The sequence below is a fragment of the Colletotrichum spaethianum genome (assembly GCF_022836535.1).
Source record: "Colletotrichum spaethianum MAFF 239500 DNA, contig12, whole genome shotgun sequence".
Classification (NCBI taxonomy): domain Eukaryota; kingdom Fungi; phylum Ascomycota; class Sordariomycetes; order Glomerellales; family Glomerellaceae; genus Colletotrichum; species Colletotrichum spaethianum.
In genome coordinates, this window is record NW_026054782.1 from 426423 (window position 1) to 450676 (window position 24254).

At 50.9% G+C, this 24254-nt stretch overlaps 7 protein-coding genes across 7 annotated transcripts; 4 read left to right on the forward strand and 3 right to left on the reverse strand.

The window, feature by feature from the left end:
- Positions 1 to 1287: 1287 nt before the first annotated feature.
- On the reverse strand, positions 1288 to 3999 carry ColSpa_05445 (uncharacterized UPF0442 protein; the record flags this gene model as incomplete). Its single annotated transcript, XM_049271657.1, has 2 exons — positions 1288 to 1979; positions 2115 to 3999. 2 exons carry the CDS (start codon positions 3997 to 3999, stop codon positions 1288 to 1290), a joined length of 2577 nt encoding a protein of 858 aa, XP_049127614.1.
- Positions 4000 to 7835: 3836 nt separating this feature from the next.
- ColSpa_05446 (HEAT repeat-containing taxis protein) lies at positions 7836 to 9972 on the reverse strand (the record flags this gene model as incomplete). Its single annotated transcript, XM_049271658.1, has 2 exons — positions 7836 to 7844; positions 7906 to 9972. 2 exons carry the CDS (start codon positions 9970 to 9972, stop codon positions 7836 to 7838), a joined length of 2076 nt encoding a protein of 691 aa, XP_049127615.1.
- Positions 9973 to 12032: 2060 nt separating this feature from the next.
- ColSpa_05447 (cyclase atC) lies at positions 12033 to 13862 on the reverse strand (the record flags this gene model as incomplete). The annotated part of the gene is made up of 1 exon (XM_049271659.1): positions 12033 to 13862. The coding sequence occupies one exon, from the start codon at positions 13860 to 13862 to the stop codon at positions 12033 to 12035; it is 1830 nt and encodes a 609-aa protein (XP_049127616.1).
- Positions 13863 to 14832: 970 nt separating this feature from the next.
- On the forward strand, positions 14833 to 15900 carry ColSpa_05448 (uncharacterized protein; the record flags this gene model as incomplete). Its single annotated transcript, XM_049271660.1, has 1 exon — positions 14833 to 15900. The coding sequence occupies one exon, from the start codon at positions 14833 to 14835 to the stop codon at positions 15898 to 15900; it is 1068 nt and encodes a 355-aa protein (XP_049127617.1).
- Positions 15901 to 16757: 857 nt separating this feature from the next.
- On the forward strand, positions 16758 to 17859 carry ColSpa_05449 (NADP-dependent oxidoreductase RED1; the record flags this gene model as incomplete). The annotated part of the gene is made up of 2 exons (XM_049271661.1): positions 16758 to 17519; positions 17581 to 17859. The coding sequence occupies 2 exons, from the start codon at positions 16758 to 16760 to the stop codon at positions 17857 to 17859; spliced, it is 1041 nt and encodes a 346-aa protein (XP_049127618.1).
- A 2008-nt stretch (positions 17860 to 19867) lies between these two features.
- On the forward strand, positions 19868 to 21975 carry ColSpa_05450 (sugar transporter STL1; the record flags this gene model as incomplete). Its single annotated transcript, XM_049271662.1, has 6 exons — positions 19868 to 20156; positions 20223 to 20585; positions 20636 to 20739; positions 20796 to 21144; positions 21199 to 21519; positions 21575 to 21975. The coding sequence occupies 6 exons, from the start codon at positions 19868 to 19870 to the stop codon at positions 21973 to 21975; spliced, it is 1827 nt and encodes a 608-aa protein (XP_049127619.1).
- Positions 21976 to 23175: 1200 nt separating this feature from the next.
- Positions 23176 to 23804, forward strand: ColSpa_05451 (uncharacterized protein; the record flags this gene model as incomplete). The annotated part of the gene is made up of 2 exons (XM_049271663.1): positions 23176 to 23534; positions 23645 to 23804. 2 exons carry the CDS (start codon positions 23176 to 23178, stop codon positions 23802 to 23804), a joined length of 519 nt encoding a protein of 172 aa, XP_049127620.1.
- Between the last annotated feature and the right edge of the window lie 450 nt (positions 23805 to 24254).

The following is a 24254-nucleotide window of genomic DNA, read 5'->3' on the forward strand; positions in this document are numbered from 1 at the left end:
TTGAGCTCAGGACACCAAAGGTACACAAAGTGGAAGATGTACACAACAAAAGCTGCGACACCACGAACGCCGTCCAAATAAGCTGTAGACCTTAATGTTTTTGGTTTTGCACGGTCGCAGGGTTTGGTCGTGAAATACTTGATGGGGCTTCCGATGAATGTTGGTAGAAATAGAAATATGAACGAGTTGAGTAAAATGAGGCCCGAGAAAACTCTGTCTCTGAAAGCAACGTCCACGTCGAGTTGAAGGTGTTCATCAAAGAGCGAAGGTACTGAACTTCTTGCAGATCTGACTGATCCTAAGAAAGAGTTTTCGTGGTTTTCAGACTCGGTTGTTTCTTCCAACAATTGTGAACCTGGAGAAACCCTTTCATCTTGCTTGACGATGAGCGAGCATCCTTCAATCTCATCGTCGTTTCGCGATGAACGCGAGAAAGGGTTGTCAAACAGCATGAGCAAAATGACTATCGGGCCATCAGACTTGGAAAAATGGTAGATCAGGCCAGAAGTGAGACTTTCAGCGAGCGTAAATGGGCATGCAAGATTTTGACGAGTGCGAGACTTGCCCGAGACCCTTACCGAAGATCTGAGTGAAATACTTTGAAATTGGAGTCTTGCTAAGATTCATGTTTCAAAGAATTTGGGATATGCTTATTACACAGGATTATAAGGCATGCCTGCCCTTCGAGAACAATGTTGTGATGAAACCCCAAAGCTAAAATTGACTTGTATCGTGTCATTGTAACAGAGCACAGCCTGGCGATCTCGCTGTACAAATTCAATTACACTTTCGGTAAGGCCGCTTTGCCCAAAGTGACGCTGAAGATGGTGAAATAGTACAATGAGAACAGCAAGCTAACAGACAAGGCAAGTAACATGCAAACAAAGGTAGGTCAAGCTATTGATAGGTATTCATCAAAATCAACGTTCTGGCATCGGAAATGACTGTATTTGCTTCTGCTCTACCCCAACGCCTTGCAATCATTCACAACTTTTCGATAACCTACATACGTACATAACTTTAACAATAACCTACATACGTATATGACTTTAACAATACTTTTGGCTGTTGCTACCTCTTCTGAGAGCTGGTGCTGAGACTAATAGCGAGGACCAAAGGCCAAGGCCGTAGCCCAGACTTCAGGTCCCCTGGCTATTCCTGGTCTATATAGAACACTCCAGTGAATACGACGAACGAAAGTCTAGATACAATGCTAGACAAGAAACAAACCAAAGAATGGCTATGCAGGTGAAATGACATGTGCCACACACAGAGCATGGCATAGCATTAAAAGCTGAACAGGCCGCTGCGGCGCTTGCCGAGCGGATAGATGATCAGCGCACTGATGAAGAGACCAACAGCAATGCCGATGGCGATCTGGATCATGGAGGCGGCGACGTTGAAGACGACCGTATTCAGAGACTCGCCCTCAGAGTACTGAACAGAACTCGTGCCGTTGACAGCGTGCGTCGAGTTTGTGAGCGCGTTGGCCGTCCTCAATCCGCTCAACAGTCCTCCAGTGGATGCCAGACCTCCTGGCACCTGCGTGAAGATGGCTGGGATCAGGGTGGCGGCAGCAACGCCATGCCTCAAACGAGAATAAAGGTTTGCCAAAACACCGACGGTGAGGGCACCGAGGGTGTTGGCTACCTGTGGAGCAGCACTAAAACGAAGGCTGCTAAAGTAGTTTACGACGTAACCAGCAAATGCAACAACAAGCATGACGGGCATCTGGCGCCATTTCGCTTGGTATAGAATGCTGATGCATAGGACAAAAAGAGGAACGAATATGAAGGTATAGTAGCCGGGAATAGAGTTCGTGCAACTCGTTGTCGAAACGGCATTCGCGTCGAACATGCCGTAGAGGACGGCGCCGATAGTGATGCCGAAGCCAAGGAACAGGGAGTAGATGATGGCATATACGATGCGGATCGAGCCGGGGACGATGGCGCGAGACTGGAGTTCGAGAGCGGAGCACACTGAGCCATCAGCGGTTTATCCTGTTTGAGTGCCAGTAGGCCAGTAGCAACCCCTATACGTACGCAGGCAGCGCAGAGGAACAGAGGAGGTACAACTCGGATCGAGCACGATTTGGGAGGTTAGGGATCACTTACAAACTAGGTATCCAGGCAGAAGCATTACGATGCCCCCCTGGGCCATGGCCGAGAAGCAGAAAAGGTCGCCGCCCCTGATACTTCCGAACGCTCGAGCCAGGAAACTTACCAGGACGGTGGCCGTCACCTCAAGCACGTTACTGTACAGTTTGGAATTGGCGGCCACGATGAGCTGGAGGAAACCGACTAGGCAGCCGAAAAAGAAACAAAGTGGAAGGTCGATGAGGCGAGCGCCGAAGGAGAAAGGAGCAGCGGTAGCGCTGGTCAGACCGAACACTAGAACACGGATCCAGGCGTGGAACTTGTCCTTGGCCTTGATGAGGGCGTCAAGACGCTCGATTCCATTGTCAACTGACACGACATCATGGATAACTTCCTTGTAAACGTGGTGTGTGTCTCTGAGCTTTCCGAGGTCGATGCCTTGGGCGACGCGGACGATGCGCACTTCGGTCGTGTGGGTTGATCGGTCGTCGAAAGAAATGATCATGCATCCGGGCAAGTACAGAAAGTGTCCATCGATCTCGAGTACCTTGGCGGTGGTGCTGAGATACTCCTCAAGACGATGCGTGGGTGCGCCAAAGAGCATCAGTGCCTTGCAGAGTGTGATGATGTACTCCTGTCTGGACAGCGTCTCGGCGATGTGGATGGTGATCTTGGCTTCTTCTTCCTGCCTCTGTAAATAGGCGCTGAGTCGCGAATTGCTCGTAGTTCGCTTGTGCTTGGGTCGGGTCTTCTTGCCGGCTGCCTTGCCTTCTTTGCCGTCCTTCCCGTCCGGCGACTCGCCGGGTTTCTGGATGTTGGGATTCGCAAGACGGGCGGAGGCTTCGATAAGGTTGACTAGAGTCTCTTGCGAGCGGCTCGCTTCATACCACTTCTTCTTTGGCGTCGTGGGGGTCGCGGTACCTGAGTTGGAACCAGGAGTGCTGGTGCCTGTGGGCGGTCCTCCGAAGGAAAAGGAGGTAATTGAGTTGCGCCTGTTCTGGCCGCTGCTCTGCCCGTACTGACTGCCCGATTCCGCAGGCTTGTACAGCTTCAAGAGCTGCGAAAGAACACTGCCACGATATTCCTTGGGCGCAGGTACCGAGTAAACACCGTCGTATTGACCATCGTTGATCTCTTGAAGGAGCTGGTCGGTGACCTTTGTCAACTCAGCATCCTGAGCGTTCGATGGCCCGGGGTCACCGTCAGACTTATCACCAAGACGCCAAGTGTGAGCTCTCACAATCTTGTACGCTTCATCGTTGAGCGCCGCGTGATGCTCGTGCAACTTGTCGCTCTCGGTGGAGTTACCTCCGGTAAGAGGCTGGCGGGATTGGAGATCCTGGAGCGGGATATATCCTCCAGTTCCATCTCTGGCTCCGTTATCGAGCTCGCCGGTTGTCGTTGTAGCAGCAGATTCGTAGGAGTCTCGGTTTCCGCGAGACGGTGAGCCCAGCTGGACGTTGGCAGCCATCTGGCGTGCGCGTTCTTGGGCAGCGGCAGCAGCGGACTTGGCCTCTTGGCGCTCATTGTCCTCTGATGAACGAGGCTCGTCTTTGGCCAAAGTGGCCATGGTTGGGATAGAGCTACCTGAGCCACCGCGCAGGATAGACGGTCTGATAGGCTGTGCTGGTGCAAGCTTGGGTGATGTAGGGACAAGGAGAGGTGATGTTGAAGGTTTGGCTGCAGCCGCGTTGCTGTTGAACCGCACGCGGCCTTTTTCCTTTTTTAAGGCGGCTGCTGCTGCGGCCTCGGATGGGATGCTTGATCCAGCTGTGTCGGAGCCAGATGTTGGTTCAGATGCGGCCTCGGCCGGCGCAGCTGCCGCTGTAGCTGCACCGACGCCGCCGGGGTCCAGCTCAGGGCCGGGGTCGTCATCGGGAGAAGCCTGTGAGGTTCCGGCCATTGCATCGATAGTCAGAACGGCTTTGCTTCTACTGCTGCTTGGATGCGGGGCTAGGAGCCGTAAGAGAAGGGGAGGAAAGGTGCAGAGAAAATATTACAAAACTCTGACGACCTTGTGGCAGCGAGAAGTGGATCGCGGGGAAAAGTATGGGGGAGGTTACTTCCTTATAAGTGAACCGGACCGGTGGTTCTCGAACGCGGCAATTCTCACCCGGACACTCCGGCACCTGGAAACGTGAAAATGTTCTCGCACCAGAAATGCTTCCTCGTATCCATCATACTCCACTTGGGCCGAAACTGCTCCAGCAAACCAGCAGATCGAATTTCCATGATTGTACTAGCACACCTTGTTTGAGAGGAGCTTCGTCAGGGCACCGACTTCTCATTACCTAACAAAATCGGGATTGCTTCCCATCATTCGTCAGGGATCTCCCTGTGTGTACCTATGCGGCCTTGGCTGGCCGACGTTTGCAAAGTCAAGACTATGCGCATGCTGTCATTCGGTACCGTCTACGGCATAAAAAGCACATATGGTAATAGACTGATGGAATGTCACGTCTGTTGAAATTACACGTCACAGAAGACATTGACAAAGGTTGCAAACTCGAGCCGTTACATGGCCTTAGGGCCATCCCGAAGATCCTGCATAAGAGTTCTTTGATGGTGGTGTGGTTCTTAGGGCCCCGCGCGGAACAACCCGATTCGCCGTAGCTTGCCATCATCCAAACTCAGCCAATCAGAGACCTCTCTTGTGTCTATGCTACCATAAATATCTACCAAGTCAAGGGTTCAATTCCAAGGGTCCTCCCGAAACTGTAACCGGCACATCAAGAACCACAAGTTCGGTTTGGGTGTTTGGTTTGCGTGGCTCTTTAGGGGCCTAGACTCTGGAGTTGAGAGTTGATTGAGGTCATGGGTGGGAAACCCGCTTTTGGCGAGAGACTTGGACCCCATACACGTGTATGTATGAGTCATGTTATTGGACCCTCACAGTTCTGGGTCAAATGAGAAAAAAAAGGGGTCTAGAACTTTTCATTGTCTTGTGTCCTAGTTGTGCCGGATCAGTTGGCACTGGTATTTTCACCTCAGAGCCAGAGAAATCTTGTTTGATCTGTGACCTTTGTCCCAAGTTGGTCGGTACACTATGTTCTTGCCAACTATAAAAACTCAAAGCAACTCAACGAGGCAATTTTGTTGTTCATCAAGAACACCATTGAAAACCATCTTTTGGAAAGACATGTTCCACGTGGATCAGAATGAAATGTGCAAGAGTTAGAATTTTCTTCAAAGTACGGTAGCGAGACTATGAGACTCTCCCTTGTCATCCCATTACGAGATAGTGCCTACCAAGGGTGCCGTTAAACCAGATCAGAATAGCATCAGATCAAAAGGGGGCGATGCAGCCCAACGCAAAGCAAAAGAAGACCTCCATCAATTGTGGAGGTGGTTTACGTTCAGGTGATTGAAAGAGTAACACTTTCATAATTGGGAGAGGCCACGGTGATAGTTGGGCAACGCAATGATGAAGACCTTGGTTGAGTGCGTGTTTTAAGGCCGAGCACGGATAGTACTTCAAAATATACCATGAATCCTTGGTCGTAAGTTCTATCTATCGTCTTGAAGGGTTTGATTCTACTAAACTCCAATGTTAAGCGGGACTCAGGTAGCAGGTGTAGCACAAGCGTGTCAAGAACATGGAAGCATAGTTATAAAGGTCGCTTTCGGTACTGCATGATCACTCTATCAAATGTCCATACTTTCGGGGTCAATCATGGCATAATTATCTGAATGCTCAAGCTTCATGAGTAGTTCAAGTTTTATGACACGCTTACTCAGTGAGCATAAAAGGCTCTCAATGAATCAAGAAGCACCACAAAAAGCCAGACAGCAGGGCAGCCCAAGCCCTGCCTGAAAACATGGCCTGGACATCCCAATACCAACTAAACCATAGCTCTGTAATGCGCTGCCTTGTGCTTTCAAGTCTCCACTGGCTTGGTATTTTGCCTGGAAACCCCTGAAACTGAGATGCTTCCCCACGTGGCCCTTGGGCTCCCGAACTGCCGAGTACGTAACATGATACGTCACCACGCTTCTCATCTCGTACACATCCGAGAATCCTGCATCTGAGAGTCCTGCGCTTCGCCTCAACTCACCCGGCTTACAGGTAGATTCTCCCACGTTGCATCCTGTTCTATAGAAAATCGTATTCGGCCACTGATAGTTCACCGTCAGGACGCGTGCAATCACCCTAGTTCAGCCGGACCCAACCTTGCCGGCAATAACGAAACTTTTATGATCTCTGTGAGTCTCTTCTCGTTTCTGTTCGCAACCTAACAAAATCCTTGCACTGACGGACGCGCGCAGAACGTCCCTTCCTCTAGGCTAATGATTCGGTGTACGCAGCTACTTCACTGTTTACAAAGTTTCAACTTGCATACGTCGATAGAAGTGCTCTATCGCATCACCGCTGTCTTCGGCCATTGAGACTGCTGTTGTCGGTCCTGGCATTATGAGTCACACAACATCCTCCGAGCACTTCGTGGTACAATTCATCTCCTTCCAAGCTATCTTTTGTGTAATGGCCTTACTTTTTCCCGATGGTATCCCGGCCACGTCAACCTGGGATATCGTTGGTAATTATATCTTATTCCACATTTGCAACTAGGTAATCACTATCGCGCTGGACGTTCTCGAAATGGTTGATAGTTCAGACAATATATGTAAGTGATGCTGCCTTGGACATGGGTGCTCTCGTCGACTGTCTATACCATTTGACAGCTTTAGAGATTTCCGTTGTCAGCCGACTGCAAAATGATGGCAGCAACTGGTGCTTTGCTTGTACTGGTGGCGTCTCAACTTGCTTGTTGGTAAAAGCAATAGCAATAGCCTGGCGAACCGAGATGGGTTTGGAGGTCTCTCCTATACGTTGATAGAAAACGGAATAGGCACTTTCTATTAACTTGAGTCAAGTTTATCGCGGACGTTATGTTAGGCCAGCTATCCTCTATCACAAGCCACGCCGGCAACAGCCCAAAGGTTACGGTCGCGGAACGGCCTGGGCCCCATGGGATGCCGGCCATATGGATGGGGTCTCTGCCGGAGTTCTCGGTCTGGCGGCATTTACGATCGACATGTGAATGCCCTTACTTTCCTTATATAGACCACTGCCACGAAGGGCCTATTACCCTTCGTCCCTTCCTCTCGTTAGACATTAGTAACAACAGTAATATACGATCTGTTGTCTCGCCCCGCCGAAAGACTTCACCGTAATGACGGTATCCCTGCCTGTGATACCAACAGTTATGTCAGGAGCTATTGGCACAGAGTTATGGGTGTAGGAGCGGTTACACAGCAGGTTTCTCGTCCCCAGTTTCGCATCCTCTTTGAAAGGGGCAAAATGCTGGAAGATTCTAGAACATGTGGTGATTGTGCTCGTCAATTACAAAACGGAAGCTTCTCCCTGGCCCTTGCTGTGTCACGCATCGGCGACAAAATATATACAGTCTTATGAAAAACTTGTTAGAAAGTAGAAAGACAGTTAGTTACATAGTTTACAGCTGTTGACTCCCTAACGTAAGCCGCAATTGATGGGATAGGTCGTCTCCAACTTGCTTTGCGCTCTCCTGATTGCCATCTGAAACTGACCTTGATCTTGCAATATCGCCTTTCTGAGTCCAGACACCTGGTTGATGATACAAGATGTTTCATCAAGATACAGACTAAAATGCTCTTTAAAGCTGCGCTGTAAAAAGCTCTCATAGAAAGGCTCCACGTCTTGAGAACGACGAAAAATGCATAGCCCTAAACTACTTTGTGCCTCTACCTGAATAGGTAGTTCTAATGCATCTAGTATGTTGTCTAATAACATCGACTGATCGCCTAGAGCAGAAGCGGCGGACCTTCGTACGCTCCGGTCCTCGTCCTTAAAGAGTTCTATAAGGGCGGCTATGGTTGTGTCTGATAACGTCCACTGGTTGCCTAGAGCAGAAGCGGCGGACCTTCGTACGCTCCGGTCCTCGTCCTTAAAGAGTTCTATAAGGGCGGCTATGGTTGTGTCTGATAATGTCGACTGGTTGCCTAGAGCTTTAGCAGCAGACGATCGTATGCTCTGGTCCTTGTGCTTAAAGAGTTCTATAAGGGCAGCTATGGTTGTGTCTGATAATGTCGACTGGTTGCCTAGAGCTTTAGCAGCAGACGATCGTATGCTCTGGTCCTTGTGCTTAAAGAGTTCTATAAGGGCAGCCACAGTAGTGTCTGATAACGTTGACTGCTTGCCTAGAGCTGAAGCGGCGGACCTTTGTTTACTCCAGTTCTCGTCCTTGAAGAGTTCTATAAGGGTGGCTATGGTTGTGTCTGATAATGTCGACTGGTTGCCTAGAGCTTCAGCGGCAGAACATCGTACGTCGCTGCTCTCGTCCTTGAAGAGTTCCATAAGGGCAGCCATAGTGGTGTCTGATAGAGTCGACTGGTTGCCTAGAGCTTCAGCGGCGGAACATCGTACGTCGCTGCTCTCGTCCTTGAAGAGTTCCACAAGAGTGGCTACCATTCTCTCTGATAAGTGCCTTTGAGGATAATATAAAGCAGATAAGAAATCCAATTTGCGTCCAGAAGTAGTCAATGCGCTGTGAAACACCTCTTCTGGAAGCTCTGATTCTCTCACAAAGGTCGATGATCCTGTAAAGTCTCTCTCAAACAACACCCATTGTAAGAGCAGTTCCTCCCTGGGCTTTCGAACCTCACGTCGCAAGTGGACTGTTTCGCTTAAGCAGTGCATGACCAACCGCTGGTGGGTAGGTCCCAGAAGGTCGATCGGCGCTTTCTCTATTTCCTCAAAGAAATTACCCGCATTTTTCTCTTTGTCCTCTTTGTCTAGCAGCCCAGCAACGAAGCGCCACATGATGTCGTACCGTACGTTGTATTTATTCTTCTTGAGAAACTCAACAGGAGTTACGTCGCTGTTGCTCTGTTGACCAAACAGGTGCTGCTTGAAAGGTTGGCAGTGTTTCCAGTGTTGTACAAAGTACCGCGCAGCAAAATATTCTTGAAATGTCAAATGGATAAAATGATAGCTCTGGTAAATAGGCTCGGCCGAGGGTTCTGAGCTTCGGAGAAATGACAGGCATGGTAGTGTTTTGTCGAGCATAAGATCTGAGCCGCTGTTGGTCGCACACTCGTTGAGGTAGTCCGACTCGAACTCCAGTTTGTCGGCGACCAGCCCAACAAAAGCAAGGTACTCGAGGAAACCGACCTCATCCTTGACGTGTTTTTCGACACCAAGTTGATCAGCATTCTTCAAATCGCTGGCTTGGATTCTCTTCCTCCAATGCTCTTTTTCGAGCTGCTCAATATCTTTCTTCCACAAACTCGTTTGAATGGCCTGGTATAGTGCGGATATAGTCTCTGGCATATTTCCACGGTCGCTGTTGAAATCGTTCCAGCAGTAACAGAAAGCATCCAGCTGTATCGGTATTCTGACGAGACTTCTGACAAGCTCGTGGCTTTGGAGGAAAGTCTTGATTTCATCCACCTTCTTTGCATTCGTTTTACCGTGCGTTTTTTCGATATACTCGTCCACTTGAGTCGGGTTGAATCCGATCGTTTCAAGTTCCAGGTCAATTGGCTGCTGGTCTGGGACAGGAATACTAGCAGACGGCCGCGACGTGATGATGACATTGGGTCGATGGAGTAACTCGCGTAGAAAACTGGACATGTCAGAGCCGGCGTTGGCAATGCGATCCACTTCATCCCAACCATCAAGGACAAACAGCGTTCGATTGTCCTTCAGCGCCTTGGTAGTCTCCTCGGCGAATAGCTTGCCTGACCTGTCTCCTTCAGGCCGAAAGAACTCGTCAAAGAAAAACCTCTCGAGGTTATATCCAGGGGCTGGTCGCTCCTTCAAGTTCCTCAAAGGCACCCAGAACACACGATCGAACAGATCGCGCCACATACCGCTACTGAGAAAATCGTGCACCATCTTCTTGCATAGGGTGGTCTTGCCCACCCCAGCACGTCCGCGAATCAAGACCCTCCTAGGTGAGATTTCCGTCCCGTCGGATCTTTTTTGTTGGCTGAAAATGTCTTTCAATTGGACTTGACAGTGCTCTGCTGACGTCTCAACCTTTAGCCGCGCACGAAGCGAGAAAGGTGAGGACTTTGGCGCCGAGGCTTTTGCTTCCAGCTCGTCTCGTAAGGGTCTGTTCCTTTGGACCTGCTCCACGATGGAAAGATTGATGTAGCATTGGTCCATTGATAATTCCTCTCGCGATAGCCGCTTGATCTTGAGCTTTTCACTGGTGTAGTGCTTCTTACGTAGGAAGTCATCCGCTTGCTCGAGCAGGGGCTTGGCGCGAAACCTCTCAATCACGGTTTTGATTTCTTGGAATCCGGGGTGATCTGGGCTGCTGAACTTGTTCAACCCAGCATGGTTGGTGTCTATACCGACGGGAGCTTTCGAATAGCCTTTAGCTGAGTCTCTATTGACGATCTGCTCAGAATCAGATGATATTCGACGCAGAAGGCCAGCCACACTTACAGGTCCAATAGAAAGCCCCCAATAAAACGTAGGCTTTGTCTCATAAAACGATTTGATGTGCTTGTCGGCAGCGACATTCCGAAACTTATCTTCCAGGTCTGACAGTTGGCTTTGATTGCTCTGTAGGGCCAGGAGCAATGTCGTATTAGAGCCGAGAAATACGGTCAGCCTGCTCAGAAGAGCTCCCGCGATTGACAATGATGAGCCTTGATGGGGAGTGCCAAGAAAGATGATGCCGCATGTGTCCTCCAGCGATTTCGAAGATGGAACTGACGCGCACAGGGCCTGCAGTGTGTGTTAGTTAGAAAGCAGCATGGTGTTGGCAGTGACCGCACCTCTTTGATGACGATACCGCCAAAGCTGTGTCCAATGAAGATGATGGGGAGGCGTTGGGTGTCGACCCGACGTTCGACAAGTTTCTCCTGCAGTCTCCGACCAATTTGCTGTGCAGTCTTCTCAGGTGCATCTACCAACCAGTCGGAGTTATAAGAAAAACGCAGGATTCTAGCTGTTGGGAAGGCGTGAGGGAGTAGATCCCGGAGGAAGTGCACCCTCGGATGGTCTTTGTCAATCGGTTTACCCTCCCAAGTGTGATCAGGATGCGCGCCAAGGCCATGGACAGCGACAACCCTGTAAAGAAAGTCAGTCGTCGAGAAATATGTCTGTAAAGCAGAGACTTCTCACTCAAATTGAGGGCTGATTGCGGAATTGCTCTCCGACGGTTCATAGATAACGTCAAGGCCATCTGCGCGTAACTTTCGCCGGCTCGGCCGAAGCCTGATGACAAGGGGGTACGCTGTGACGAGCAAAGCAATGATCGTGACTGCCCAAAGAGTCCAGAAAGAATAGTAGCTGTCTGTAAAAGGAACCATCACGGTGGCGAGGTGGTCGAAGTCCGAGAGAAAGGTTCGCGCGACATCTACTCCGTGCACGGGTCGGCCATACAATGCAGAATCAACGTCAGTGTAGGATAGACGGACTTGAGACTGTTCTAGTTGGGAGCGTCAGTCGGTAGTATGGGATTGCCACAGCAGTCTCACCAGTCACGTCAAATGGCCGGCCGCTTATCGCGTTGTAAACAAGGAAGCAGGGTTCGGGAACGAGTTGGCTGGCAAAGCGTGGCATAAGCATGATCTAGCACACTGTCTTGTGGGACGGACCTATTTGTGAACAGCTAGGGATAGAGAGCCATTCATCGTCAAAGATGGCTGCATCTTTCTGCATTGTGGGGCTCTCGGGTTTGCCAAGGGCGCCTATCCGACCCATAGGAAGGAGTGATCGGCATAGGCACTAGACCGTTGCATCTGCGTACCACAACTGCAGGAGACTTCGCGCCCAACACCATCGTATAAGGCCTATTGAGTGAGTTCTGGTCCTTGTTTAAATATATTGCCCAAAGCTACATCAGGCGCTGCGGAAGAGGAAGACGCCAGATAACTAAGTTTGATATTTCTCGTGACGACTAGCCTTTTGTCGAATCTCTACAATAAATAGGACTATCGTCAACGGCCGGTGATTATGTCGTCTGCAATCTTCTCCGCCAGTGCATACACAGCAGACTGAGGATGCCCCGGCAGAGAAAAAGGAAAGGTGCTTGCATCCGCTACTCTCAAGCCCTGAACACCAAACACGCGCCCGCGGCTGTCAACCACTGCCTTACCAAGCTGAACATCCTCCTCCTTGCCCATAGCCACAGTTGACACTGGGTGCCAAACCTGCCCAGCGTTGGCCCTCACATACTCTAGGATCTCCTTGTCAGTCTGCACGGCGTCACCGGGGAGCGCCTCGGGGGCGGTCTTGAAGCCTGGGGTGTTGGCAAAGGGTGAGGCCCACGCGGCACGAAGACGCTTAACTGCAGCCACGGCCAACTCGACGTCGGCGGGGTCAGAAAGCCAGTTCAAGTTGATCACCGGCTGCACATCGATGGAAGCTGACGAGATGGTAACGTTTCCGCGGGAGAAGACGAGAGGCAGGTAAGCAGCGAGAGTACCGCTCGTTTGTCCTGGGCCAGTTGAGAACGATCCTGCAATGAAGGAGAGCTGAGGCCAGTCCGAAGGAACGGATGCTAGCCTCTCGCGAGTGGACTGGGTAAGACTGGCGAGAGTGGAGTTGGGGAGACGCTCGTGAGCCAAGAAGCCTGCCGCAGAACTGTAGGGACCGGTCCCGGACTTGAGGTACTCTTCGACGAATTCAGGGTTGAGTGCCGGATCGTTAGTAAGGGATTGTGCTGAGGGCGTGCTGACGGGATACGCGACGAAGATCTGGATCGGGTCCTGCAGATTCTGTCCAACACCGGGGATGTCGGCGACAACCGGGATGGAAAGCGCTTCCAACTGCTGGCGAGCACCAATGCCAGACACCTGGAGGAGCTGAGGAGAGTGAAACGTGCCCGCGGTGAGGATGACTTCTTTGTTGGCCGAGAGGGTGTACTCTACGCCCCGGGTGTTGATGCTGACGCCCACAGCCTGCGTGCCGTCGAAAAGAATCTTGGTTGCGAGGCTGTGGGTGTAGACAATGATCCCCGTGTCCTTGATTGCATTCTGGAGAAAACTGCTCTCGCTTGTGGATCGCTGTGCCTTCTCGGGCTCAATCGTCGAGGGCACCCACGCGCCGTACCCAACGAGCTCGCCGCTGCTAAAACCTTTGGGACTGATAGCCAACCCAAGACTCTGTATGACCTTGGCGAGCCAGGTGAGCGTCGGGTCGACCCAGTTATTCCAAGAGACCTGTAATGGACCTCCCTCCTCGTCGTAGTCGTTAAGGTCGAACCGCACCGTGGCGTTGGTGTTCTGGCGCTTCTCTTCATTCGGCGGCGTCAGATCGACGGAACGCTTGAAATATTTCAACATGCTCTCCCATCTAAACGAGTCGTCGCCGACGGTTTCGGCCCAGAGGCTATAGGAGCCTTTCGTGCCGCGTATGTACGACATGGTGTTGATGGCCGAAGAGCCACCCAGCGTCTTGCCCTGCGCGTAATGCACCTTCCGACCGCCGGCGCCAGAGATAGGCTCGGAGACGAGAGACCAGTCCATCAGGGGTTGCGGGGTGAAGTTTGGCGAGGGATCGACGAAAGCGATGCCTGTCAGCGAGAGAAGGGGGACGACGCTGTTGTTGCCGTTCTCGACCTCGTAGAAGCCGCCGGCCTCGACTACGGCCACGGAGGCGGAGGTTGCGGCGAGACGCGAGGCAAGGGTGAGGCCCGCAGTGCCGCCGCCGACGACGATGTAGTCATAGCTTGCATTGCGTCCGGGGTAGCCGAAGCTGGAAGAGAAGAGGCGGTCTTGGGCGGCGGCGAGGCCTGCCAGCGAGAGGACCAGAGCTTGCGACAGCATCATCAGGTCGAATTTGTGAATTGATGCGCAGAGCAAGGTTCTTGGCATGCCAGACGCGTGTCGGTCACCGAGAAGAGCGTGAAGTGCCACAAAGGCAATCTCGCGGGCGAAGGGATGGAATCATCATTAAGTACGCTCCGTGGTCACTTGACAATCTCACATCGTGACGCGCCGGGATGCAAGTGATAACATGGGTTGATGGCGATGGTATGATTGCTCCACGAGCTAAATTACCGATGCACGCTCAGGCGAGAGCTTCCCGAATGAATCCCTGACAATGGAGCTCGGGGTTGAATCGGGAGAATCTCTTAGGTCGGCTCGGATTCCGTAGTTGCATCTAACCGAATGTTAGTTTCGATAGTTCTTCTGAACCCCCAGTCAGCCGTCAGCACGGGGCGGAAATCCCTCTTGGCTCTTGTGACAGCTTGGGATTTGAACAAGTTTAAGGGAGTCCGGGCCGCCGCTCAGTGGATAGGGAGCGTTACATTGCGTACTAGCAAGACCTGTAATATCGTCTTTACTGGGTGAGGCATGCTGAAGGGTGCGGCCCGGTAATTCGATGACAGATCAATGCTAGTTCGCGCGTATCGCGTGCCGAATGTCGATATCAACGCCGTTGTGAGATGACGGGCTATTCCAAGGCGTGTGCCCTGTTGAACCAATGCAAGCAGGCTAGAGGAGCAACCCGTGATGAATTGTTGAAGGTATGGCTGCCAGAATGGATGAGGGAAGGTTGTTGCACTAAAATGCCCTCAACTGCATACAACCAAATGCCAATCCCTTTGTAGATGCAAATGCAACTGGATCATCTGACGCTATCTAACAGAGCGTGTTTTGGCCAACCATTGAAGGGCTGAAATGTACGTAAGCCCCCGCGGTGTCTTCGCTTGGCCTTTAGGACTGTGACGCGGTAAACAGGATCCGAGCTTTTCCCGTCGAGGCGTCCTGCACATCACATCATCCACCGACGATGGCTTTACTCTTGGACAGCGAACTGCCCGCGCGTCGTTTCCTCCGCAGGGGCGCCGTTACGGAGCTGGTGGATCCGTCCGCCGTTGACCCAAACCTCCAAGGCCTGCAAGCCGAATGGCCAGCGGAAGCTCCGGTGCCAGATTGGAAGCGATACAACATGGCGCCACGACAGCGGCAGCTAGGTGGGCCGCATATCTTGGCCATCCCACAAGCGCGTGCACACCGAGGAGGGAGAGTCCGAATCGGAGTCTGGCTGTCCGTCAGTCTCGCAGCTATCGCTGGTGTCGTTATCATGTGGGCTGTCATCTTCAACATCGTCTGGCTCCCACGTCGCGAAGGAACCGAGGCGATCATGGTTGAGATACGGGATGCAGAGCATGTCAAAGACCGTAAGTCATGGTGGGAAACTTCATGGCTTGTTGCTGGCATCGTGTTCAGAGGTATCGTCGCCATGTGGGGTGGATACCGTCTCTTCACTAGAGGTTCGCAATGCCTCTTTAACTCCTTGCCGCGTGGATCTTCTGCACAAAAGCTATTCAACAACGAGTTTCTGAAGACCTTCACCTTTCTGCTGGGTTACACTATTCTTCCCACTGCCACGTCGGCCTTGTGGACGATAGTTGTGCCAGGCGGCTTTTGCTATCCGGAACACAACATCCTTCGTTTCTGGCCGCCACATACTAGAAACGACATCAAGGCCGTCCTTGAAGGCTGGATTGAGCTTGCGACTCTTCACATAAAAGTCGAAGCAAGTTTCTCTCGAATGGTCAAATGCAAGAACACAATCGGACAGGTACTTGTGTGGATGTTGGGCGTCGGAGTGTGGACGACAGTTGAGATCCTCTACGGCCCTTGTCGCTACTTCCCGCTGGTGTGGAAATCGTGGTTTTCTGTTTTGGGCATTTCTCTGGCATCATGGTTTCTAGGGAACGCAGAAGCATTGTTTGTCAAAGAGCTCAAGGCGGTAGGGTCGGTACACGTGGAGTTTGTAGCGTATCTTGTAATATTTTATGTAGCTCGGTGGGTGGACTTGCAAGGATATTGCACCAGACCGAGCTGCTGGTAGTATGGGTCCGAATACTCCGTGCAAGAAGTATTTACAAAAGTCTCTTCAAGTCGTAAACGGCTTCTTCGTTGATTTTCACCGTCCTAGTCACAAAGAATCTGAATTGTCGCGGTCAGACTCGTGAGGACTTTCATCACTGGTTACGCATTGAGCATCGCAAGAACCTGTAGGACAAATGGGTCCTTATTCCGGGATAGGTATAGATTTTGACCAAATTACTTTTATCCTCCAGGTAACCTTGTTGCGTCTGGTAGCCGAGTAGGCTCAAATTCAACCCACTTCTACTACAGTTAGAAAGGATCAGAGGGGCGTACCATTCCCATAACTACTGATGTTGTAACTTCGCACCTGTGAATAGCAAGTTTCAGCTTTCAAGAAATACAATCCCGTGAGACGCTTGTAGCATTTACTTCTGCATATTGTTCATCAGTCATTGGTTTTATGAGTACCAGGCGCCAGGCGGAATAACCGCGCATTTCCTTCTTTGCTGTACAAATTCAAGAATGCTGGCTTTTACTTCGTTTTCAATCTTGATAGCGTCATGTACGACAGCCTACGAGACAATATGATGAATAATCGGCATCACGTCATTATCACTCGTCCCAATTTTGGAAGCATCGCAGTCAAAGAAAGGCGGGGTGGGCCATGGAACGCGCGGGGTTATTGTGACTTCATCGGCGTTTAGAGAGCTTAGAAATCGTACCTCGGCACAACTCTTTGCGCACAGCTACGTCAATGCAGCTCAAAAGAAAGTCTAATTCATGACTTCATTTCTCTTGTAATTTCGTTAACCAACTTACAGTCAACCTGCGACCCAAGAAAATCTATTATTCGAGTCCACATACAAGCTATTCGCAATGACGCAGAACAAGACTCTCATCTTTAAGAAGATCCCCACAGGTCTCCCCGTGGCGGGGGAGCACCTTACCATTGAGGATCGCCCGATTGACCTCGACGATGTCCCTGAGAGCGGCGTGGTCGTTGAAATCATTTACGCATCCTTTGACCCCTACCAGCGCGGCCGCATGAGAGACGCCAGCAAGAAGTCCTACTCGCCTGCGTTCGAACTCAACGGTCCCATCACCAACAGCACCATCAGCAAGGTCCTGAAGAGCAACACCCCCAACTTCGCCGAGGGCGATCTCATCTTCGCCCATACGCCCATCGCCCAGTACGCCCCAGTGCCGCCCAGCATTCTGGAGCAGGCGCGCAAGATCCAGAACCCCCACAACCTGGACCTGGCGCTCTTCCTTGGCCCCCTTGGCATGCCGGGGTTGACTGCCTGGTCGGGTCTGCACAAGATCGGACAGCCTAAGAAGGGTGAGACCATCTTTGTCAGCTCCGCTGCTGGAGCTGTAGGCCAGCTGGTCGGCCAGATCGCTAAGCGAGAGGGCCTTACCGTCATTGGGTCCGTGGGATCGGACGAGAAGCTGGACTTTATCACCAAGGACCTTGGCTTCGATGCTGGGTTCAACTACAAGAATGAGAAGCCTGGAGATGCCCTTCCTAGACTGGCACCCAATGGCATCGATATCTACTTTGAGAACGTTGGTGGAGACCACCTTGAGGCGGCTCTCGCCTCCATGAATGTTGAGGGACGCATCGCCGTCTGCGGCATGGTAAGTACTCAACCAAGAAGGCGTTATGCATGTGTCAAATGGAGAACTAATGTGCGTACAGATCTCCAACTACAACACCCCGGCGGATCAGCAGCAGGGCATCAAAGGCTTGATGCAGCTTGTTGCTAAGCAGATCACCATGGAAGGTTTCCTTGTTGGTAACCCCAAGTTTGGTCGCGCGCACTTCAAGGACCACCAGGAGAACCTGCAGAAGTGGCTCTCGGAGGGCAGTGTCAAGGCCAAGTTGGCGGTAACCGAGGGTATTGACAACGCTCCAGATGGTCTCATTGGCATGCTCACCGGCAAGAACTTTGGCAAGGCTGTTCTGAAGGTTAAATGAACTGGCTGAATATTCCGGTTTTAATTGAAAATGGTCAAACGAGTCAATGAAGACATAAATGCTACCATTGTGATGCACTGAAACATCTCAACGAAAACCGGTTCCGATGGGAGATGAATGTGGTCGTGAGTCCAGCATTCGGTGACCAAGTATTATGCTGTACAGTTGGTGAGCGATCTGTAAGCATTAACTCGCCACATTGTGTTGGATCTCACCAGTTGATGAAGAAGAGAGGTAAATGGCCGTTGCGTTCTGACTAATGAGAGGGCGACACTTTGGGTATTTAATTGTCGAGAGAGTGGTGTGCATCACCCTATACAGGCAGACAAATATACAGCAACCTTCAACAAACAATAGCGACTCATACCAGCTAGTTCATTAATCTGGTGGCTACGACGGACGAATGCTTCCAGAATCTAGAGCGGTTTATTGACTCCGACGTATAGAATCAAGGAAGCGAAAGGTCGGGTTTCTCCAGGCTTTGTCTGCCAAGAAACGGTTCCGGCCATGAGAGCCGAACTGGAGACTGCCCACTTTTCAGAAGATTACAACAAGTAGAGGATTTCCATAGCGGCTACGAGTTGACGTGTCGTTATTTTGACTTCCCCAGACCCCGGATGACGGTTCATAGTAGACAGAGACGCTCATGAACCTCCTAAGACCTTTCCGTTCCTTGGAGTTCGGATTGAAGAAGAACTGCATGCGGAAGATTGGCAACCGTGGAGATGTTCTATTTGATGATGCATTTGCTTTTTCCGGTTTCCTAGTCACACATGATGCACGATACCACGATTCTGTATTGTATCCCGTGGTTCAGGGTTCTCCAAACTTGCGTCCAGCCCTCCGAGAGACCACATCCACGCAGGTCCCGCGTATCAACAGCCATCAAACCTGCATTTTCGTTATTCAAAATTTTCGTCGTTCATGCCGATCGCGCCGTTTTTCCTCGTTTCGAACCGAACCAACAGAGACATGTAGGCAAGTGTGTTGCAACTTTCCGAAAACCACAAAAACCAAATAACCTCCCAAGACTCGCCAAGATGGAGGTTCCGCATATTCTGACTTGGAAGTGGAGGGACCAAGAACCCGTGGATATCAAAAAGTCCGACGGTAGCCAACTAGATATTTAAGCTTAAAACTTGGCCAACGTCATTGCCAACGCTTAACCCATGCCCGCCGAGACACACCAAGAGAAAAAGGGTCTTAATCTCTCAGACCGTCCCTTCCAGCTTACTGCATTTTCCTCTTCCTCACGCCAAACCCCAAAAATTGTCTTGGATCGCCCAGCCCTCGGCTTGCCTTGTTAGGAATTCCGTGCGGGAGGATGCCGATGCCCCGTTGACTTGTCGTGCTGGGCGATGGTTTTCGCGATCCACCTCCCGTCGTGAAGTTCGTCATTGACTAGTGACTGAAAAAATTGTTTCTCGAGACTGGGGGTTTCTATGTGTATTATCAGCTGGGCCTTGGCTGTAAAGTCTACAGAGAGGGTGCGTGTTTGTGTGCTACACCCTTCTTTGCGGTATTTGGCTCATATGCCCGGTAGATGGGAGCAATGATTTCTACGATCGACAAGACATTTATGGCAACCTTGGAAACAAAACAAAGCCATGTGGTTGGTGACATGCATTCTAACAACAGGCTGGATTCGGTCCTTCTCCCCCAGTTGACTGGAGAACGGATCCCATCACCTCTAAAGACCACAACTGCACGTCTGGGGAGAAGTGTGGGTAGCGTTGGATCCCTCCGAGCCGCATGGGGCTCCATCGTGACCTCGCCCGTTCAACTGTTGGTTCCCCAATATGACCTCAGCCAAGTCATCCTTCATCAGATTGCTGTCTCAGCGAGACCCACGAGGTCGGTGAAGGCATTAGCCCGAGATGAGAACTGCGCGAGTACAAAGACGTGCATACATCCCGCGACAACGTCTTACACAAGACCTCCTCTCAAGACCTAGCGGGATCATCCTCTTAGTACCTCTTCTACCCGAGTTCCGGTGCCGGTGAAAAACATGGCCGACCAAACCACGGCCGCCGTCACAGCCATTATCACAGCGGAGCCCAACATGTCTGAGAAGCAAGAGAAGCGGGAGCAGCCCAGCGACAGCGGAAGCCAGACGCCCTCATCGGTTGACAACAGCCGCGCCGTCAACGAGAAGCCCAAGCCGCAGGGTTTCTTGGCGCGTATGGGCGACTTGCCAGAATGGGGTTTCCGCGGCCAACGCCTCCAGGGCAAGGTGCTCAATTGGTCCATCGGATTCATCGCGTCTTGTGGTTTCCTCATGTTCGGATACGATCAGGGTAAGCACCAGACTTTGTAGTGTAGCGAGACGCTGGAAGATTTCAATGCTAAATGTGTCTCCTTAGGTGTTCTCGGCTCGCTACTCACCCTCGACGACTTTCAGAGGAGTATCACTCTGATGACGCCGCTGGAACAGTCAAACCCGCTCTGCTGGCTCGACTTTCCCGAAAACACCCAACGTGATTACAGCCAGTGTACCGGAGATCCCAATACGCAGGCCGCCGCGGTAGCTGTCTACCAGATTGGTTGCTTCTTGGGTGCAGTGCTCATCCTCTTTTACGGAGAAAGTTGGGGACGTAAGTCGTCAACTTTCTGGGGTAGCGCCATCATGATTTTCGGAACCATCCTGCAGGCCTCTGCGCACGAGTACGGTCTTTTCTCTGCGGGTCGCATCGTTGGTGGTATTGGAAACGGCATGGTGACGTCGAGTAAGTCAACAATGTTTCCTTTCCTCTCGGCTAAGCTAACCATCTTGCAGCTATTCCTACATGGCAGTCCGAATGTGCACGACCTCACCAGCGAGGTTTCCTCATCACCCTTTCCGGAGCTCTCATCAGCTGTGGCATCGCAATCGCTTACTGGGTCGATGCAAGTAACTCCTTTCTAACCACCAAACTTAACCGCTGACTGTTCTGCAGTACGGCTTCTACTTCCTCGAAGGATCGATCCGATGGCGATTCCCCGTCTCATTCCAGTCTTTTTTTACTATCATTGTTATGATTGGTCTCCTCTACCTTCCTGATTCACCCCGTTGGCTGGCCATGAAGGGCCGTCTGGAAGAGGCCCGCGAAGTGACGTCTCGTCTTCTCGGGAAGCCCATCGATCACGAAGATGTTACTATCGAGGTTAAGGCTATCCAAGAGGCTCTCGAGGCTCAGAGCCAAGGTGGAAGTTTTAAATTCAGGGAACTCCTCACAAACGGTCCCTCGCAGAATTTGAGACGCACTCTCCTTGGCATTGCTGCACAATTTTTCCAGCAAATCTGCGGTATGTTCTTATTTCTATGATAGGGATAGCTTGTTGCTGACCCATAATGATTAGGTATCAACCTTATCACATATTACAGTGGGTTCTTGTTTGAGAACTCCCTTGGATTCGGTCCTGAGTTATCTCGACTTCTGGCCGCGCTCAACGGCACGGAATACTTCCTGGCTTCACTTGTCGCTCTACCTCTCATTGAAAGGACTGGTCGACGCAAGCTCATGCTCTTCGGAGCATTCGGCATGATGGCCTCCATGGCGATTTTGGCTGGAACCGTGTCTACTGGTACAGTTGACGAGACAGGTGCTCCCAAGCTTGAGACTGTGTATGGAGTTACTGCCACGGTCTTCTTATTTGTCTTCAACTCCTTCTTCGCAATTGGTAAGTCGCTTTCCATCGCAGCCTTTTTGTGTGCTCCAGACTGACATCAATACAGGCTGGCTCGGAATGACCTGGCTCTACCCCGCCGAGATCACCAACCTCCGTATCCGCATCCAGGCCAACGCCCTCTCAACCTGCTCCAACTGGCTGTCCAACTTCTTAATCGTTATGATCACGCCACCTGCGTTCGCAAACTTGGGCTACAAGACGTACGTGATGTTCGCCGTCTTCAACGCAGCCATAATTCCCTGCGTATACTTATTCTTCCCGGAGCCCAAGGGACGAAGCCTCGAGGAGCTCGATGTCATCTTTGCCAGCGCCCACGCCGACAAGGTTAACCCTGTCAAGCGCGCCAAGGAGATGCGCAAGGTCGAGGGAAGAGAGCTGGAGAATGAGTTGGACAAGTACTTCGGATCTAGCGAGATGGTTGAGGATGCTCGTCCTATGATGCAGTAAATTTGCTATGCATGAGCCATAAAGCTTGAGTTTACATACCCCCATTGATACCTCAACTCAACGTAAAGGTTCTTTACTTAGATACCACAATCAAATCTAATCGTCAAACTGAACAAGAACTCGTTAGTCAAGCTTGCTTATTTCCTTACATCTCATTTCAATGGCTTAGAGTAGCACCTGGTATTGAATGAGAAACGCAAAACGGGCCGTTTCTAGAGATCATCGCAACCAATGGCAAACAGCTTTGTCATGCATGCTAATCCTGCATGGATTGGCTAACCCAGCCACTTGTTCTGATAATCTAAATAGTCCCCAGACAGGTGCGTAGTCTAAGCTTTCCTTTCGCTTCAGAGAACAAGTGATGTTAAGGTAAACAAGACCTAACCGTTCTTTCTGCGGAGCCGATCCTCAAGCTCACTGAGGCGCACTCAGCGACTCTCATGCTATTGTTGGACTATGCAATGCTACCATTCATCAGTATGGGTGATGTGAGAAACAATAGTTTCGCTAGCATATCACCAGTGGGCCTTTATCAAGCCTACCTATTCAACTCTCTTAAGGCACCAGTGAGGGGAGGAAGTATTACACAGCCCAGGTCACGCGAGACATGTTGGTTCCAAGCCATGCACCTAAGCCAAAGTACGTACTGGAACGATCCAAAGTCCCTTTCGAAAACACAGCACTAATATGTCTGCCTAACGCTCTGCGCAGCCACACGCCAGCTGTTCAATTGGGGCGGGTTCCATTGGTTTAACCGCCGCTCATTTACTGGAATGTCTCCAAAGTCACATACCAGCAAAAATTGCCATGGAAGGATTCGACGCCATGCAGATCGACAATGCTCCAGGCGCGAGTCCGCCCAATTTTAGGATTCCGATCCGTCAGACCACCTAGTGGCGTAAGGATTTTACTGGGCCCACCGCCTATCAGTTTCCATGATTATGATAATGAGATACGGTACGTAGCTTGCTTGAGGCTATTATTGTTAGTAGATTTGTCCGCTTGCAACAGCCAGGTAAAGCGGAGACGAAACGAGGCATTGGATCCTGCATTAGGCAGACTCAAATAGAGGGATGATATCAAGGGAGAGACAACATATAAGAGAGTTATAAGCCCAACTATTTTACTCAAACATCAACAACTCAACAGCATTAATCCAAGATCGCTGCTTTATCATCATTAGAAAACAGGCAACTCATCATGGCCTCCCAATCCAGTATTGCCGTCCTTCGACGCTTGGAAATTTTCGCCTTTCCACCTGCCTTCATTCTCCTCATCGCCCATGGCATTGCATCTGAGTGTGCCTTTCCCGCTCTAGGGCTGCTTCCCTTGGCTGCATCAGCCGTTCTAGCTACCTTTATTCTTAACCGCGACGTTGTCGCCGCCATCGGCTCCCCGATTCAATCTCTTTCCGAGTCCAACATCTTCTGGGCCGACTGCCTCCTCGCAATTTTTCACCTCTCCTTTCTTATTCCTAGCTGGGCTCTTCTGACACAAGTGTGGCCCGACCCTCTCATCGCGCTGGGGGCCTACTGCACCGTCTTCATGATGTTCGACCTGTAAGTCCCTTTTACCATAGGTTTGGAAGTCTGCCCTATATGCTAACTGATCTTACCAGGGGGGTTCACTTGTTCATTGCCCTCCCTCAGGCTCTCCATCTTCTCATTAGTCGGAGCTGCAACTGCCCCCACTGCCGGACAGTTGCCAAAACTGGGTATTTCTCGTCTACCGTTTCCGAGTACACACCGCTTAGTGATGGCGACGGCGAGACCGAGCCTGAGATAATTGCTCGGGACATCGAAGAGGGTAACAGAAACGTCCATCTGTAAAAAATAAGAAACCGTGGCTCGGGCATTTGTTGCTGGTGATCGTCTACGCAATGAAACACACATTATCCGGAAAGACTTGAGAGTGTGACTAGGTGATGCATTTGCATTACGTGCTATTCTACATGGGTGACTGGAGTTATTGTTTTATTATGAACATGACATATAGATGATATCGTGCGGTAATCGCAAACTTATATGGCTTTTGATTTCCGGCCAGGAGATGCAAAGGCTGGTTTGACGTTCTGCTAGTTCATCTTGAATATTTACATCATTTGAAAACAAGGAAACAAACGCTATGTACAGTCATCCGATCACAATGATGAGTTTGAGAATACACAGATATAATACAAAGGAGAGTTTGAACTTAAGACACAACATATGAAATTCAGCCTTTCATTCGCTTTCGTTTTGGAAAATAGGCTTTCGTTCTCTAGCTGTACGTGGGGGGAG